Source organism: Pecten maximus, chromosome 19 (genome assembly GCF_902652985.1).
Source record: "Pecten maximus chromosome 19, xPecMax1.1, whole genome shotgun sequence".
Taxonomy (NCBI): domain Eukaryota; kingdom Metazoa; phylum Mollusca; class Bivalvia; order Pectinida; family Pectinidae; genus Pecten; species Pecten maximus.
In genome coordinates this window covers 9,702,403-9,722,393 of record NC_047033.1, presented here as the reverse complement: position 1 = coordinate 9,722,393, position 19,991 = coordinate 9,702,403, and the positions used below count along the sequence as shown (strand labels likewise).

The window sequence follows — 19,991 nt, the reverse complement described above, 5'->3', positions numbered from 1 at the left end:
CTTACAAAATACACAAAAAGTGGTGCGTATATTTAGCCATTTACATGTACTCTTTAACACTGAATACGTAAAATGTGTTTAAATATCTATCACATCAGTTCATTGCATTCTTAAAACTACATCAGGCCACAAATTCATCAATATAGCATTACAGAATGAACGGTACTTATTTAACGAAGATTTTCAACTTCAGGTAAAACCTGAGATGTGTTGTTCAATTCCAAGCTAGAGTGGTTTCTGTTCCTTTGCAGATCAAGATCTCATACACTGCAAGGTGTATATGTGGTTGTGTACTTTGACAGACACTTTACCTTAAATTGTTCTGCAAGTCATCATGCAACAAGCCTTCTGTATATTTTTCAATGAGGTAGCCACCAGCTACTACAGACAAACCCTGCCTTAAAATGACCTTTGCTGTTTACAGGGTGACAAACCGGGCGACGATATGGCAAACAATAGCTATTTGGAAAATAAGAATATTGCAGAACCAATCCTAATTCAGAAATAACAATGCTTATTACATCATATATGTTACAAGCTTTACTTTAATCCATCAGTTAATCATGCTATGAATGACAAAGTGCCAGAAGAGTTATTGCCCGATTCGCTGTTCCGACCTTAAAGCATACAAGATGCCACTGACTCACTTCCAAGAACACGCACAAATTTCCATTTATTAATAATTTACTTGAAGGTTACTCTCAAAAGAGAATATTGCTGCCCTGCTGAAGTGAGAGACGAAGCTGTCGATGAGGAAGACTTCCATGCTTTATGTAATTTATCTATGCAGAATGGAATCTTTGTAGAGATTTCATTATCACAAATTTTTTATCAAAGATATAGAAATTCTGCCAATAGCGTGGCCTTAAAAAGTGGGAAGCATTTCAGAAGCTTACCATGCTGATAGTATTCCATTCCAAATGTCATTACACTGCACAGTAAACTCAAATCTTACAAAGCTGAAAGCACCTGAATATGTATTTGAGAGTTTTAGAGATTGATTTAATCCTTTCTGATACTCTACAAGCTTACTGAAAATTAGAAGATTTATGCAGATTTGAAGAAGTAGATTTTGGGGATATATTTGGATATATAGGACAACCAATCTCAATGAATTTGTACTAAGAATGCTAAAGAATTAATTTGCAAATTTTACCAGAATCTTTGATATTTTTTTATTCACTTAAACATAAATATATTTTCTTAGACTTTTAACCACCATCATGGACAAATGGCCTAGTGCAAACAGTCATCTGTAAGAAATCCTTTATTTAAACCCCATCAAATAAATTGTGTTCATCTTGCTATATGAATGCAGTTATGTTGATGCTTTTCCTGCCTCACACATAAAATTCAAACATTATGATGATCTTGAATATAGATTGTGAACACCGAAAGATGTTCTTTCCATATACAAACAACATATTTAAAATGTTTGATGCTACACAAGTAGCTTTATGACTTTCAAGAAATATTTATTGTACCACGCCTAACACCACATTCTCACCACTTTTGCAGATTTATATCATATCTAAGAAAACCGTCTCCATGTTTATTTTATTGTTGTCTGTTTTTGTAGCTATTCCCAGAATTTTCTAAGAACAAACAAATATTTTTGGCCAACATTGGTGTTACTATGACACTATGAGTCGTCCCATCTGACAGCCATCACACCTTCTCGAAGAAACGCTGATGTTAGGCGCAAATAACACCCAAGTGATGACTGCATAGCGACAAAAACAAGTCATTTAGGTGTCTACTGTTTTATTTGACATTTAACTTTGTGACATAATGTACCAGTAATCCTGCCACATGTTGAAATGATGAACTTTGTGACATAATGTACCAGTAATCCTGCCACATGTTAAAATGATGAACTTTGTGACATAATGTACCAGTAATCCTGCCACGTGTTAAAATGATGAACTTTGTGACATAATGTACCAGTAATCCTGCGACATGTTAAAATGATGAACTTTGTGACATAATGTACCAGTAATCCTGCGACATGTTAAAATGATGATGTATTTCATTCTGATTCCCTTTTTTATTTTATTTTCATTTTCTAAAAATGACGAATAAAGAAACTAATCTCCCAGAGACAAACATATTGTTGTACCTAGGTAAAATTTCGATTTATATAATGATGTCTTGATCAAGACACTCGGAAAACATAACAAACAGTTTAAAAGACAACAACGAAACAAAAACTGGATGTTTACAGCACCTGACTGCAGCTTTGCCTGGTAGCCACAATTTCATGAATCCCTAAACAAAATAATTAGCTATTAGCTGTCATATATGTCAGGAAGTCCGGAAGTTTTATTAGAAAAAACTAAAAACCGAATCTGAACAGACAAAAAGACATTTCATATAAGATGTTGTTTTAAAGACAGCTGACATGGAAAGGTTGAGTTTCAAAATGGCCTAGGAAACAAATATGATTGCATGACGATATTGCTATGTAACCTTTGAAAGTAAAATGAACATAGGAGAAAATCTGTTTTGCATTGAAATATTGTAAAGTGAACTGAAATAAAATATTTATACTTGGTTTTATTGGTACACAGGGACTGACACCTCTGAGGACACACTAAGTGAAATTTCCACTTTAAAAATGACCGTCATGTTCCCTAAAGACAACTTTAAAACCCGCACCTACACACCTATCTCCCACTGTGAGAAGGGTACTGATTAAGTACAAGTGTTTAAAGTCTTTGGTTGCAATTTTTTATAAAAAGGATAGAAGCGCTTTAATGTAATATTCCAAATCATGGACACATATTGGTGTTTAGTTTATGTCTTCTTCCCTATCTCGTTAAAATGAGGCATTACTTTTTAATTGTTGTGACGATCTGCTGTCTAAGTTTAGTAATTTAGTTACGTAATTATTTAATCAGGCAGGTGCATCATCGATTAGTCTGGGTTAAATGTAGAGCCAAGGGAACCAACTTTGATGGCACAAAGCAATGTATCGGTGAGTGATCTGTATATTGGTAAAAAATTCTTCAGGCCGACCCCTATGGGAAATTAACAATGCTGGAAACCCCGCCTTTTATACACTTTGTCATAGCTCTATGTTTCAAAGAACATGTTTCAATTAAAGTACATATATATGGCAACTACGCACACTTGCTATGTGTATAAAATCTAACTAATTTTTATGATCATTTAAGGACGTGCCAGGTTTTGGAGGTGGAGGAAAGCTGGAGTACCTGGAGAAAAGCCACTGACCTTCGGTCAGTACCTGGCAACTACCCCACATAGGTTTCGAACTCGCAGCCCGAGGTTGAGGGCTTATATAATAAATTATGATAAAGTGTCAGGACAACTTAACCACACGGCTACCACATACAGCCCCCTCCTTTATGCAAATAACACTTTAATTAAGCTGCTTAAAATATATGACTTTTCATTTCACTTGGAAAAACTTTTAAGTGTTTTATGTCAAGTGGATAATAAAATCAAAGACATTTATTAATCATTTACAGATTAACAGAAATATACAACCCCCAGTTATAATGTTTTGGTTTCAATTTCTAGGTCACTTTTATTCATTTTTTCTTCTTTTTGGTGTTTAAAATAACTAGTTTTTATAACTAAATTTATTAAAAAATTCATGATTAAAAATTAAAATCCAATTTTTAGTACAGTAAGAATAAGTATTAAAATTGTTCATATTATTTTACATTTTTCTCGGAAAAAATTCAGCTGCGAGTAAAAATGGCACAAAAAACAATGTTCTAATCAAGGATTCCTAAAATAGTTCAGAATTACAGATTTTGTAATTAAATTTCCTTCTTGAGAGTACACAAAGTACATTATTGGTTGTGACCTTGGGTGACAAAGTGAACAAATCCTGTATCTACATGTTCGCAGAACTACGAGGAATCACAAGCTGATTAGACTCTGTGGGAGGATATAATCCAATTTGTGTATAGAACTGCTGGTTCGCAATTCAGGACCAAACTCTCTTGTGACTAATTGTCAAGATCATCTCTCTCTCTCTCTCCCTCCCTCCCTCCTTTTTTTCTCCCCTCTTTCTTTAGAAACGTAAGTCTTACAGGATTTAAAATGACATGATATACCTAAAGTTTAGAATTCTTCCTCATTTTCTAGGATCAAAATCTCTCGTCAATCTCTTGTCATTCTATCATGGGGGGGGGGGGGGGGGGGTTTGAATTTACTGGGTACAATTCTTCCTTTACACAATGATTTCATTTGACATGATTTACAAAGACCTAGATGACAAAGTCACCGTACAGATCCCATTTACAAGTCCGGGATGGCATGCGACACATTAATAAAATGATGTCAAATTAGTATTGAATGAGCTGCACTTCAACACTTTCATAACCAAATAGAATGTAATGGAATGTATTTTAGAAAATCCTTAATAAATGGTTGCCCTTGCTAGTTTAAAAGAGACTGAAGGTTTCAGTCAAAAGCACAAGAAAAGGACATTAATGAACAAGGATTTATCATGGTCACCGATTAGCAATCAAAACAGCTAGAGGCCAAGGATCATAGCACCAGAGTCTGGATCAACTACAGTGGTCTACTATGTAAATAAATGTGGGCGTAAAGAATCAAATTCAAGGATGGATTTATGTTACTATAACAGTATACACTTTAGTTACTCCTGTTTTAAGTTTTAAGAAAATATATCGATTCCTGGAGTGTAACAACAGAAATCATATCGATTCCCAGAGTGGCAGACCAAGAAATGACAACTGATAATGTACGATTTCCGAAACAAAATTTGCAAAGGCTTGACAGGTGGAACCCCCATCACCAATCTCATTTTCGGAAGCCCTGTATACTAGTATTAGACTAAAGCTCTTCCGTAACCATACAGGATTGTCATAGCTGATTATACGAGATGGGAGTTTATAAAAGGCTTGCCAGTTAAAAATGTGGCATCTTATGTATATATATCTTCATCTGATTAGCATCGCATTTTTCTCTTAACCCGATCCTATGTTCTATCACATCTCAGACATTAAATCTCATTTAGGCATTTCCCTACTTTTATCGTGTTATACATGTATTTTGAATGATTGATTGCCAACTTTTGAAAAAAAATATTCAACAAACTTCACATACGCATACATATGGACAGTGTATATATGGACCGTATATATGTGTAATGCATAATGGCTACCCTGACACATCAATATATAATGTCTGATCGTCAATGACAATTATCCATGTTGTAATTGTCTCGTCGTCTGAAGTAGTCAATCCCATGTTCAATGAAACAAAGTAAATTGCCTTCCTTCCAGCCATCTTTGATTCTCTCTTCTCAAAATTGACAGGATAGTTGATATCAAGGTCTAAAATCACTGGCTGACTAGATATACTGAATTCAGTTGAAGTTAAATGAATTCTCCTGGGATAAATACAATTTATTATATTTATAAATTATCCATCTTTCCACTTGATTTATAACTCCAATCCATTAAAATCATCTTTTATATTTTTTTCTCACAAAACTGCCATAAGTTTGTGTAATGTTGAACAATTATCACAATTTTCTAATCATTTAAAAATCAGTATTCCAGAGATCATTGGTATTCATTATTTTTCATAAGAATAAGAATGACGTGCCCCGTTATCATTTCTCCTTGAGTCGATCATATGACCCAACGATTTTGAAAAAGCAAGACAAATCAGGTAATACAAATTTTTCTTATGATAGCTTTGACGTAGATTTTTCAATGAAAGATGAGAAAAAAATATTTGTATGACAGTTTTTAAAAACTCTGAAGATGTCATTTTTTGTGTTCATTTGTCTGAAGTTTTTGTAGATCCATTTGGTTTGGTTCGTTTTGTTTAACATCCTATTAACAGCCAGGGTCATTTAAGGACGTGCCAGGTTTTGGAGGTGGAGGAAAGCTGGAGTATACACAGAGAAAAACCACTGGCATACCGTCAGTACTTGGCAACTGCCCCACGTAGGTTTCGAACTCGCAACCCAGAGGTGGAGGGCTAGTGACAAAGTGTCGGGACACCTTAACCACCCGGCCACCGCGGCTCCATTTAAAATCCATTTAAAGTAGACTTTAACCAATTTTGAAAGAAGAAAAAAGAAGACAAAATATGTCAATTTCTATGTTTATTTCTTTCGACTGTTTTTGAAACATTTTAGATACATGTTGTGCATGAGAGGTTTTGAAAACAAAGAAGACATCCTTTTTTGACGATATATGAATATTTTACAAAACCTTCTTTATGATTCATTTTGATATGAATTTAAGTCATGATTTCGTTAGATTTTCCTGACTAGCCTGACCACCTAGGAGTACTACATCACACCAAAAACTCGTCAAAACCACCAGAGCAAAATATTAGTATTCTAAATAAGTAAACCTGAACAGGTGACAGATACATTAATTCGTTTTGATGCAGCATATCATAAATATTAACATTTAAAGAAGTCGAAATACTAGTATGTAAATTTGAATTTTTTTTTTAGAAGTGTAGCAGACAAATATCTAAATATTAGTAAGTAAAGAAATTTGAATTAGAATATATTATGTAAGATATTTAAAAAGGAAAGGTAGATGCAATAAAAATATGGCAGTTGATACACTATATATATTTACATACATATAAGGTTTATTTGTTAACAGCTAGAGTCATTTTAGGATGTGCCAGGTTTTGGAGGTGGAAGAAAGCCGGAGTACCCAAAGAAAACCTCAGCTGGCCTAGCTATACACATGGTTTTTACGGTTTTCAAACAGGGACCCAGAGGTTGAGGGCTAGTGATAAAGTGTCACGTACGTCCATTATATGCCAATCCCAATCAAATTAGCACATGAACAACACACTACAGTATAATACACAAGTTTTCCATAAACTTCACACCTCAGTAACCGTAAAGTCATCATAATGATCAGTTCACAATATGCAAGTACAGTCCGGCAGCCACAATGACTCATGTTGACACCAAATTATCACATATATATATATCATAGGTGAGCTAATAGACAGTTGAAGTAAATTATGAGTATCTACAATGTAGCTGATTTAAAATTTCAGAGAGTCATGATGATCATCATATAATTTCATCTGATTTAAGATATGATGAAAATATAGCTTCGCAGCTAGGGTAGGGTTAATTTTTAGAATTGAATCTCAACTGTATATTTCTCTTTATTTTCTTTGAATATTTCATATCTCTGGTAAAAAATGATTAATTTTTTTCCCTTATTTGGTGAGTGTGTAATAGGAGACAGAAAATGCAACGACCAGACCAGCAGGACTCTAGATCTTAATTACCCTGGACCTCCAGACTCTACCATTTGAGCTACCTGCATGGCCATCGGTGTATTCAGCCATCCGTTTCCGCTTCAAATGTATGCCCTAATTCCTTTTTTCTTTTCTTTAAATGCACTTCTGATATCTCGTTTTATTCAATTGAATTTACACCCCATCAACTCCATTGACTGCCGCCCTCTGTTTATCAGCGGTGTTGCAGTGTCAAAGATTACATCCATCTGCCTTGGATATTGGTGGCGATTTTAAAGAAATCACTCAAACTTCAGAAATTATTCATTAATTCAACAGTTTCAACAATATTATCTATTTTACACATGAATTTGAGGGATTTATTACAAAGTTAGAAGATTACAGGCTGCAGAAATAAATACCACAGTCTCTGTATATGATGCACTATGTACGACTGCCTTACATAATACGCCATGCAAAATCTAGATAATATGACAGGATCAGAACAGTTAAAAAAGTGAATTTTGAAGGACATGTATTAGATCTGAATATAGTACACGACACACCACATTCTAAAGATGTAGGTTAAATTGAAAAGGAGGCTATTATTATATAGGCTCTAGAAAAAGCTTTGGCATAAAAAATAAACAAAGGGCAATAACTCTATATATAATATCTAGTGGGGCAGATCTTATTTCATTTTGTGATGCTCTGCCATCTAAAGAGGTTATATACCTTCATTCAGTATATGCAGCGGGACCAGGGTAGTTCAGTCGGTCAGAGTACCGGCCACATCATCTAAGGATGAAGATCTGAGGTGCATGGTTGTGTTTCTCAGGAAGCTGAAGAACGGGTCGGTCTGTGTTGTCATGGTTTTGTCATAGCTAGGGGAAGGCACTTATGCGACAGGCCTTCTGTATGATGTTCAGTAATTATAAGGTAGTCACCAACTACTATACAAGGAGACCCCACCTCAAAATGACCCTGGCTGTTCACAGGGGGATAAGTATTAAAAGCCAAGCAAACAAACAAATTTGCATACAGAATTTTGGTAGCAGTCCATAACACTATATGTGCATATGATGCAAAGAGACTGAGGAAGTATTTCGTTTTATAATGTTGAACTTAGATTGATCATCCGAACACCACTTACACTCTGCACTGAAAACTTCATGATGCTATAATTACCACTTAATTCAATAAAATAAACACAAAATCTTTAAATTACAGCCATGGCAGAACTCAAAAGCCCTGGGATAGAGAGCAACTCATTAATATAGTCGTAATTAAGGATAACATCGAAAATCACTCACAATTTTAGATTTCATGAAACATTAACTAGTTAAGCTGAAACACCAGTAGTCATATATAATGAAAACCCTACAGACAATTTTTTATATTCTTATTGTGAAAATTCTATTCTATAGCTTAATTATTCCTGAGTTAATTGTGAATTGGTGTTGGTACATTTAAGAATAACAAAGACAACAGTACGCTTCCATTAGAATAAGAGATCATCAACTTAAGACATTCTAGTTATCTCAGAATTTAACTGGAAGAGCCCTTTGGCATTCTCCATTTGACAAGAGTTCTCGAATCTGTTGATTACCTCCTTATTATCTCTTAAATAACTATAGACCTGAAATCGTAAAACTAGAAATTCCCTTGAGGGAGCAAAACTACTCGTAACTACCAGCTAGCACTTTTTTATAACATTCATTTATATGTGGTGCATGGTGCTAGCGATTTATATAAAAAAGAATCTTTCACAGTTAAATAAAAAACAATGTACATCCAGTATATGAGTAAGCTGATAATATCTTTTACTTTAAATTTTCATTTTATGTTTTATTAGCATTCAGGATTGAAGGATCAAAATCTGATTAATTAAAAAAATAAAACCTTCTTACATGGATCCAAACTAATTAATAGACCAATTGATATACCGCCCTATAAAAAAATAGGTACTGAATTAACCCCTCCAGCATATATATTACGCTAAAGGTCACCTGTTTATAAACACCTGTCTACAAAGGTCACCTGTTTATAAACACCTGTCTACAAAGGTCAGCTGGATAAACACACCTGTCTACAAAGGTCAGCTGGATATACACACCTGTCTACAAAGGCCAGCTGGATATACACACCTGTCTACAAAGGTCAGCTGGATATACACACCTGTCTACAAAGGTCATGACCTGTATAACAAAACCTAATTACAATGGTCACCTGGATATAAAATCTTGTCTACAAAGGTTATCTGAATAAGAAAACCTGCCTACAACAGTCACCTGAGTATGAAAACCTGTCTACAACAGTCACCTGAGTATAAAAACCTGTCTACAACAGTCACCTCGATATAAATCCTTTCTACAAAGGTCACTTGTATAAAGTTCTTAGGCAGGTTTGACTGTACAAGAAAATCACAATTTCATAACATCTCTCTAAAAACTCATAATATTGCATAATGATCTTCTCACCATATATATATAGATGCATTAATAACTGGATGGACGCCACAATTAGCAAATCAATTCTGAAATTGGTCATAATCATATTGCACAACCAGTTCCTAGTGAATCCTATCACAACCATCTTGATTAATTAATATTGATCGACTCCATCGCAATTCCTGTCTAATCATAACTCAATGAATCCCATATCACCATTACAGCACCAAATGAACCACATAGATATTTGTTCATCAATCAATGAACCCCATCAATATATGTTCATTCTCAATGAAGCCATCAATACATAACCAATACATATACCCAATAAACCCCATCAGCAGGCATGTTTCATTACTCAATGAGCCCCACCAACACATAACCAATGCAATGAACCACATCATTATATTTTCATTACTCGATGAACCACATCAATATATGTTCATTATCAAATGAATCCCATCAATATGTGTTCATTTCCCAATGAACACCATCAATATACTGTATGTTCATTACTCAATGAACCCCATCAATATATGTTCATTACTCAATGAACCAATCAATATATGTTCATTACTCAATGAACCCCATCAATATATATATACATTTGTATATGTTCATTACTCAATGAACCTTATAGATAAATCCATTACTGATCATGATCAATGAAACCTTCCCCACTCACAGCAGAAACAACTGAACAGGCGACTGTGTATCACAGAGAGCTCTGTCCAGCTCTAGCTACAAATCCTTTCTATAGATTTTTCATAGGTTTGATCTCCATTTCCGTTGTCTATTGGAACAGACATTAACTTTCATTGGTAACTTTTTATATAGACACAGGAATCAGGTGACCTGATATAGAAAGTACAATTTTAAATGCCTCGTAGGGTCAACTCCACCCTAAAATGTGTCTCCGACCGTATTTGTTTTGCCAGTAATTCTGTTATAGCCTTTGATTCCAACAGAAAAGTCATTCAATCCCGATCCTATACAGCTGCTGGAATGTTCTTAATGTACTCTATCAAGTAAATCATCCTGCATAATAATATAAAAGGACAATTTCTAAACAATTATGGTTGCAGACATATATATCAATTAACATATTTTTGAATGAAACACATTTTTTACACATAAATAATATTTGCTTGCATTAACAATAATCAATCTGTGAAAAAACTCTTCTCTCACCAAAGAATTGGTAATCGTTATAATTATACTTGTCTTTATTGTGCATTTATGAAATCTGTCAGCTCTAAGGTCTAAACCTTGGTCGTGAAACTACTAGCTATTGAGTGGCATGAATTCTCCAATAAATCCAATATATTAGCAATAATTGAACATCAGCTCCCCAGCAACCAGTATAAATTGTGATATTAATTGAATTTCACCAAATATTTCATATTTTCTAATCCGTTCAGCAACATGACCTTTCCATTACAAGACCAGCCTTTTTCCTTTTCTATGTACCATAGGTAACCAATGCTGTTAGCTTCATTACTGAGACCAAGCCGGCTACATTAGGAGATTGTTGCAACATTTAGCTAACACAATGGCATTGACAAACCATTAGTGGGTTTTCCTGAAACAAGACAATAAGGCACTTGGACCACGATGGAGGTCTAGTTGTTTCATACAGATTTCTGCATTCACCAGGGATATATATATATACCGCAGGTTTAAAACACTGTATTATGAAATTCAAGAACATATTTTTTTTATCTAATCTGCAATTCATGATATTGTCTTTTATAGTGTTGTAAAATGAACTTCAAAACTCAACATTCTTGATTTTATTATTCTATTCATATTACCTATTTACATTATAATGTACATTGCAGGACTATCCCATATTTAAGCTGTATGGTAGCTGGCTGAAGAATTTCTAGTGTTGTCACAAATATAGTGTACACTTTTTACATTCCTGCATAAATATCTGATTTCATCTCCATTCAAAAACATCCTTCCACCTTAAGATGAGTAGAGAGATAGACAAATTCACAACCAAAATATTTATCTAATCAACTACCGAGATGTACACAATCAAGTGATGTATTGAAAAGGGTTTTTTTTTCACTTCTAGTAACATAAACTATACACCCACATGTTGTAGATATAGGTATACTTATAGAACTAGTGACCTCTGGAATTCTTAACTGCTGAGCCATTGTGGTAAATGACAGTCAATGTATACTATACTTATGAGCCTAAGCTAACTAACAATATCCCATCCCAACTGCCTAAAAAAATGAATGCCCCTCCCCCATCCCCATCCCAAACCATTCTAGTGTCATTTCTGTTATAAAGTTTGTGAGCACTTGAATTGAAGTTCAACTCAAATAAACATTTTACATTGCTATTAAACCATGAAAAGACAAAAAACATCAGTATACATTACTTAAATTTTTCGATTACTTTGTATCTGCATTACGTAATCGATAGATTTTAGTCTTATACAACACTTATAAAGCTGATATGCCAAGTCATAAATTCTTATCCGTAGAAATTGCAGATGAACATTCGTCAAATTAGAGAACAGTCTACGGAAGCGTTTTCAGATATCATCATTTATTGTTTTGTAGTCAGCCTAATTGATAAAGATGTCGTAACAAATCGCTATAAAACATTTTCATGATGCAGATCTGAACACTGTCCCTAGATATTGCATGTGAAGAGAAATAAAATACTGTCTCACATGTTAGTGAAAGCCAGCTGGTTCAAACATGTATATATTTCAGTAAAAATTGAAAATCCATTAAAAATCCATTATTTTTTTAATAGCATTAATTGTATAATCAATAATTTACTCTCTTAGTCATTTCCTCATTAAAGAGTTATGTACCTAAATCACATTTAAACTGATTGATACCAGCATACTGACTTACGTAACATATGTTGTGTCGATAGCGTGATTTCAAGTCATGATGTTTACTAAAATTATCTTCTGCACAAAAATATCAAGCATATTGATTGAAGTCTGTGTAGAGTGTAGTGCTTGGTTATAGAAACAGCTCAACACGACTGTTATATGCATTGCAGTGAAATTGTCTTACAAGTATCTCATAATAATGATCATCTTTAATTAATGAATGAATTAATGATACAACAGAATTTGTATTTCTATTTATGGTAATGCAATCACTTTTAAAGAATTACTTTAATTTATTTGAATTTTAAAATTAATTCAGATTTTTTTTAATAATTTTTAAATCAATTTGAATTTTTTTATAATTCCATTTCACACTACACAATGAATGAATTTACAACATTGTACTGTAGATATAAGAATTTGAACTTTGTAAGAATAATATCTATCAAAAATAGCTGAACTGATTATGATTTTATTCTTCATAATCAATGATTTTATTCTTCATAATCAATCAGATTAATTACAAATATGGTATGTTTTAAATCTTTATAAAACAAAGTTCATTTAGTGAAATGGCTAGTACAAAGCAGAAATTATCTGTCACTTGATATGACACCTGTCAGGGAAAATTTTCTACAGTCATAATTTTCTACAGCACAAGTTTTGTTTCACCAATGTCAATTTCAACTACAAATGAACTGTGTTAATCCTTTAATCATATTTACTAGTAGTACCCAAGTCTTAAACTGTTTTTATCTACTTAAAAAATAATCTAGGAATTATAAGGCAAACAGAATACCCTCAGCCATTCCTGATCTCAATTAAGTAGAAAGTGTTTATGATACAAACTGTATGTTAACTGGCAGAGTACATACATATATACAAACCTGCAGCCCAAATTATATAGAGGTATTAAATTTCACAACATTGGAACAGAGCTTAGTGAAAATATTTACAACGGTACATTATAGCTCTTTACATTACAACTCTGGCTACTGCATGAGAGCGAGTTTTTTACTCGTCGTCCCAGCCGTACATATACACCATGTGTACACACTATGTTGATACAGACGCATAGAACAATTCTTATATTTTTTACATAATCATTTGACTAAACATACATATTTTTTAATATCTATTGTTGTAGCTGCGTTAACACTGAATGCCTGTGAACTTGTGTTCATTCCTTCCTGCTAAGTAACACAGCCAAACTCACAACACCTAGAAAATCTATTTTAGTAAACATACTTGTACAGGCCATATGGGTTTTAACTTCAAATTACTAACTTGAGCCAATGCTCCAAGTCTGATATACCAGAGTGTCTAAATTCCTGAACAAGCATTTAGATTTTTTGTAACAGATATCGCCTACACGTTGAAGATATGAAAACATTTTGCCAGTAAAATTCCACAAATATATATATGTCCATGTACTGTATATATACATATGTATTCATAACACATTTATTCAAAGTGTTTTGTCAGCAGTGGATATACCAATTCTGTAGCCGATCTCCTATTGATGGATTTACACCTGTTAATGATTATCTACCTGTAATTGATTTCTAATTACCTAACAACAGGTAATGCTCACCTGCATGATTTTCCACCACACTAAATGCATATATGCATGTACTTCTGCTATGATCTATGGACGTTCAATGATAAATATACCTATGTATATATATATGTGTGTGTGTGTGTCTGTTATCTCGTTAGGATTTTCCGAGAATAATCTACAGTTATAATGTATTAACACTGAAATGTACCAGACACACCTTTGGCAGGGCTTTAATGAGATCTTCTACAAACACACCTGTCAGTTTCCGTCCTTGTCATGTGTATCTTGTTTATTAACCCTATATAAACCAGTAGATCTCTTAATCAATTATTTAAAAGAAAGATGATAGTCACCATTGTACTGTAAAATGAATTCCTGACAGAGCTGACTCACAATATCACACCTAATTTTAAAAGTTAACATCACACCTTATTTTAAAAGTTAACATTCCTTAACCAAAGTCAAACAGTATCATTCCTTAAAGATTATATATGTGTAGTCATACTGTACTTCATCAGGTGAAAACAGTATCTAAATCATGTCTAAATATGATCAAATATACACGGTACATTTGTTTGTATAAACCAGGACACGCTGATATCATTACCATACCCAAGCATAGTCTGGTCAATATAACTTTAACACTGAAATATAGTAATACCCTAAGCGGGCTCCTGCTGTTCAATCTTAAATTGGGCGACAATGAGCCATATATCTTCATTGTGACAATATTTTATTATGTAAGATTTTGTAATTACGCATTACTTAAGAATAAAACATGTTTTAAGTCAAGTCTGAAGTAACTAGCGCGCGCGGTGAATGATTCCCGTGCCGGAAGGTTGATCTCGCACAGGTAAAAATATCTCACCTGCCGAATTCGTATATATAAACAACCTTAATTATAATATCACATGAATTTGTGTCATCAAAACTGTCCCTTATATCAGTTAGCTACTAACAAACAGTTTGGGTGGAGTGATATATATACTTGACAGAAAATTCAAAGTTCCTTTAGTGTAATCTTACTATGGGCCCGAAGAGCAGATACGACTCCGTAACCCAAATAAACAACTTACCTTTCATGTGCTGTTCCGCCTGATCTATCGCCAACGAAAAGTTAAAAACTCCAAGTAACAAAATCCAAACGACAACTTCAGATTCCATGTTTGTGAATCGACGAAGATTACTTCCAATAACTTATTTCATATCTTGCTGTTTTGAACTATATACAGTATAACTTGTGTGTGTATACTATACCGTGCTTGTACGCTTGTACTCTAGGTTGAGCTTTAACTTGATTCGCTCAAAGGTGAAAACCGGAAATACGTCACGAAGAACATAATTAGACAGCGTGTGCTATGATACTTCATTCATGAATACACTACACGTACTACAAAGATCAGCTGATGTAGTAGGAGGTGGGCGTGGCCTATAAACCGGCTGCTGTGACTGGCATCATTGATCTTATCTTGAATTTTCCATCGTGAAGACACGTGCGTCGTCCTTATGTGTGACGGAATTCCGGGCAGGGAAGCAGATTGTACTATATACCTGACATGATTCTGAGAGATTTTTTTACATAGATTTATTACTTCATGGATACTCGATTTTCACCTTTATTGGTAGATAGCAAACGGGCAAGTGTGTTTCTCCAGGGGAAACACTGAAAACTACTTCAAGAGTCTTTATTTTTTATTTTTCCATATTCGGGTTAATAAAGAAGTTTGAAATAATATACGATCACAAATGGCAAGTGCTGTTTTTTGTCGCCTCTTTGAAGTAGTTCTTTCAGTATACACGGGGACATATACAGTAATACATGTTATATACAGTATCTATATATTTTTATCAGTCATCATAAACGTTCCTGATACTGGTTATCAAAGAACTCTTAAAAACGTTTTTGTTTTCACGCAGATAAATCATTATTTGTTCTCGAAGAAAAACCTTTAACTTTAAAGTTTCCTTTCCAAAGGGGAGATACTGGAAAGGGGAAATCCTAGTAAAGGAACTTTTCTTCAATTCTGTAATGCTTTTCTATGGGGAAAAAATACAGTACTTCCTTAAACTAAGGAATGTTGGTAAGACTGGGGTCAGATTTTCATTTAGTTAAATTTCATTTTGATGTCATTTAACGCCGTTAAACCAAAGAGACCAGTATAGCACATCATTAGGCTTTATTTTAAATTATGACATTCTTCAATGATGTGCTCTATTTAATATTATAGGTCCACAAACAGTCTCTGTTAATATATAATGTATATTACCACGTATCTGCACCGTACCGTCGCTATTACTAACTTAACCCATAATAGTATCGTTCTGTTTGATGAAGTTGATGAAGATGACGGAGACTTTAAATTTGTGAATCAGTTAAATATACTCATAGTATGACCTACATCACGATTGAAACCATTATAAACAGACCGAGTACGTTTAAACACATAAATATAAAGCCGACAATGTACATCGAAAAGAAATGATTAAAAAAATCGATCTGTCTCTGATGATAAGAGAAATTACATTGGAATATACGCGGAGGAAATTGGGTGAATTTAGGGACGGAAATATCACAACATGGTGTAAATATAGGAGGAAATAGCTGGCGAATTAGCTCTCTCACAGACTGGTTAGCTGTCGTTTTTGACTGGTATACCATCTACCTGGGGGGTTTCCAATTTGTAATTTTCATATTAGCTACAAACTGTTAACTCCATTTTCAATCTCGTGCCCTACAAACACATGAAAAGGGGAAGAACTCGGTCTACATACATGACAAACTAAGATTTCATAGTGATTTTAAAGTCTAGGTTGAAATCCCAATTCGTCAACGTTCACGACATATGTAGGCTAATTTATATATAAAGAAATGGTAAATGCTTATTGCTTGTAAAAATATATTTTGAAATTTTATTGCAAAACCATTTGTTTTTCAATATCGCAGCATTAATATGATTTTTTTTCGCGGCACCATTTATATATGACTTGCTAAATTTGTCATGACAAAATTTGAGAAAGGGGAATGTTAGTTTCTTAGCATTTCGAAAGGGATTCCGAGTGATTAAGGCTGTACGTCGGATTCCGAGTGTTAAGGCTGTACGTCGGATTCCGAGTGATTATGGCGGTATGTCCGTCAGATTCCGGATGATTCCGGTGGTATTCTGTACGTCGGATTCCGGATGATTTAGGTGGTATATGAAAAAGAAACCATTTTTTTCACGGTTCCCTAAGCCAATTTGTTAAGAATAGGTACTACTCTCACGGCTGAAGTCTATTCAGTTCATGATTTTCTTCAAACCATATCCCATCTTTTAATACGTACGTGATTATATATTGGATGTATTGACAGACGAGGCGAGTACCTGTTGTTTAACACACTGATTATATATTGGGTGTATTGACAGACGAGGCGAGTACCTGTGGATTAACACCCTGATTATATATTGGGTGTATTGACAGACGAGGCGAGTACCTGTGGTGTAACACCCTGATTATTTATTGGGTGTATTGACAGACGAGGCGAGTACCTGTGGATTAACACCCTGATTATATATTGGGTGTATTGACAGACGAGGCGAGTACCTGTGGTTTAACACCCTGATTATATATTGGGTGTATTGACAGACGAGGCGAGTACCTGTGGATTAACACACTGATTATATATTGGGTGTATTGACAGACGAGGCGAGTATCTGTGGATTAACACCCTGATTATATATTGGGTGTATTGACAGACGAGGCGAGTACCTGTGGATTAACACCCCTATTATATATTGGGTGTATTGACAGACGAGGCGAGTACCTGTGGATTAACACCCTGATTATATATTGGGTGTATTGACAGACGAGGCGAGTACCTGTGCATTAACACCCTGATTATTTATTGGGTGTATTGACAGACGAGGCGAGTACCTGTGGATTAACACCCCTATTATATATTGGATGTATTGACAGATGAGGCGAGTACCTGTTGTTTAAAACCCTAATTAGATATTGGGTGTATTGACAGACGAGACGAGTACCTGTGGATTAACACCCTGATTATATATTGGGTGTATTGACAGACGAGGCGAGTACCTGTGCTTTAACTAGTCCATTGTGATACTGATATCGTTTCTTTATGTGTTTACTTATAGTTGTATTTGTTGTGAGTTTATATCCAAATTATTACTTATTATAAATGTGCTAATAAAGTTTAATCGAACTTGATAAATATCTATAGACAATGGGTTGAAAATATGTGCCAAATCCCTGAAACTATTTTTAGATTTTTTGGCAATAACAACATGGACGTTTCTATAAATAACGAAGCGTGCTCTAAACTTATGTTTTTTGATGTTGAAGACGAATCCCTTATCATTAGTAAACGCCTAGAGAACAGTTTTCTTACACAAAAACTGTTCAAATAATGTAGGAAATATATCGGAAAGTCATTGTAGATAAAATAGCTCCTGTCTTTGAACTGGTTTGTAATTATGACCTACTCCGAGAAGACCAAGGGACTATTTAAAAGAAGAAACTTTTCTGTTCTGTCGAAGTAAGATGATGGAGAGTTTTTTTTTACATGTGTAACATATGCTTCTACTCCGTTAACGATCGCGGAGCTAATGCCGTGGCAAGGCGTCCGTCGTCGGCCACCTTTACTTAAAAATCGCTACTTGTCAAGAACGACCGAATGACTCTTAACCAAATTGAATATGAAGCATCCTTGGGGGAAGGGAACAAATTTTGTATAAACGGTGGCGTCATAGCTCTTTCTACTGACCCATGCTCTCAGTACTTAACTGATATTTTCATTTCTGTTTCGGACGTCACAGATGTCGCCGCCATCATGATATTGACTTTAGTTCTTCCATTTTCCCCCCGAGTCATCATGATAACTGTGAAATACAGCCCCATTTACGATGTAATAATAAATTCAACCCTCGCCTACCTTTCCAATCACACGTGAACAAGATTGACCAGTGCATCCAACATGACACAAGTTCACAAGTACTCTTAAAACACCAGATATCACACTTTTGATCTATCGTTACCTGTCACGTGTCAGTATCAATTTCGTTTTCAATTTCAATTTCAATCAAAGTCGATCACGTGACCTACTAGACAGCAGATATTTGTACGAAAAAGTGTCATTTGACTTCATTGGTTACTATGGTAATGTTTCATTTTATATCCCATCATCTGTCTTTGTTTGTTATTCGTGTCGGAAAACACTTTCGTTAATTTCTATTTATTTTGCTAAATAGTTTACTACCTCTAATGATGAACGTCAAAAGGAATGGCAATCGAAATGACAAGATAAATTCAGTTTGACTCAACTTTAAGGAAACGAGAAGACACTCTGTACTCTAGGTAAGTTTTTTCAGCCTACTTTCGACAACCCTCTTCTCATTAGGCACCAACTATTTAACTTTAGGGAGGGGGGGGGGGGGGGGGGGGGGGGGGATTTTTTTGAAAAAATAGTTTGTTGCCAGTTTTGACGAAAAAAAAGTTTGTTTGTAAATTAGAGCTAAAACAAGGTTTGCTCCTTTAAGATTACAAAAAAAGTTTGATTTGATGTATTAAAAAGATACTGGATGAATGATCAAATTTTATCAACTGATATAGATAGCAACGGATGATGAAATTACAAATATTAACACTTTATTATCAAAACGAATGAAATATTCACAATGCCAATGGAACATTAAATAAAACTTCAAAAAAAGTTCAAATGGAAGTAACTAAAAATATTAGAGTTATTAAACTTTGATATAACGGATATGAAATCACCCCCACCCCCTCTTGAAGTTAAATGGTCGGTGCCTTAAGTGGAATTCTGAGGGTCCCTTAAAGTGACATCGTCAAACCGAAATTGTAATAGATACCTCATTAT

General features: G+C 34.4%; 1 protein-coding gene across 2 annotated transcripts in view; it reads right to left on the bottom strand.

Annotated features, from left to right (window-relative positions):
* LOC117318155 (epidermal growth factor receptor-like) overlaps positions 1-15,401 on the bottom strand; it is a 182,884-nt gene extending 167,483 nt beyond the window's left edge. For both annotated transcript variants that reach the window (XM_033873169.1, XM_033873170.1), the window contains exon 1: positions 15,190-15,401. In XM_033873169.1, coding sequence (XP_033729060.1) covers positions 15,190-15,277 — 88 coding nt within the window. In that variant the 5' untranslated portion in view covers positions 15,278-15,401. The remainder of the gene's footprint in view (positions 1-15,189) is intronic.
* Between the last annotated feature and the right edge of the window lie 4,590 nt (positions 15,402-19,991).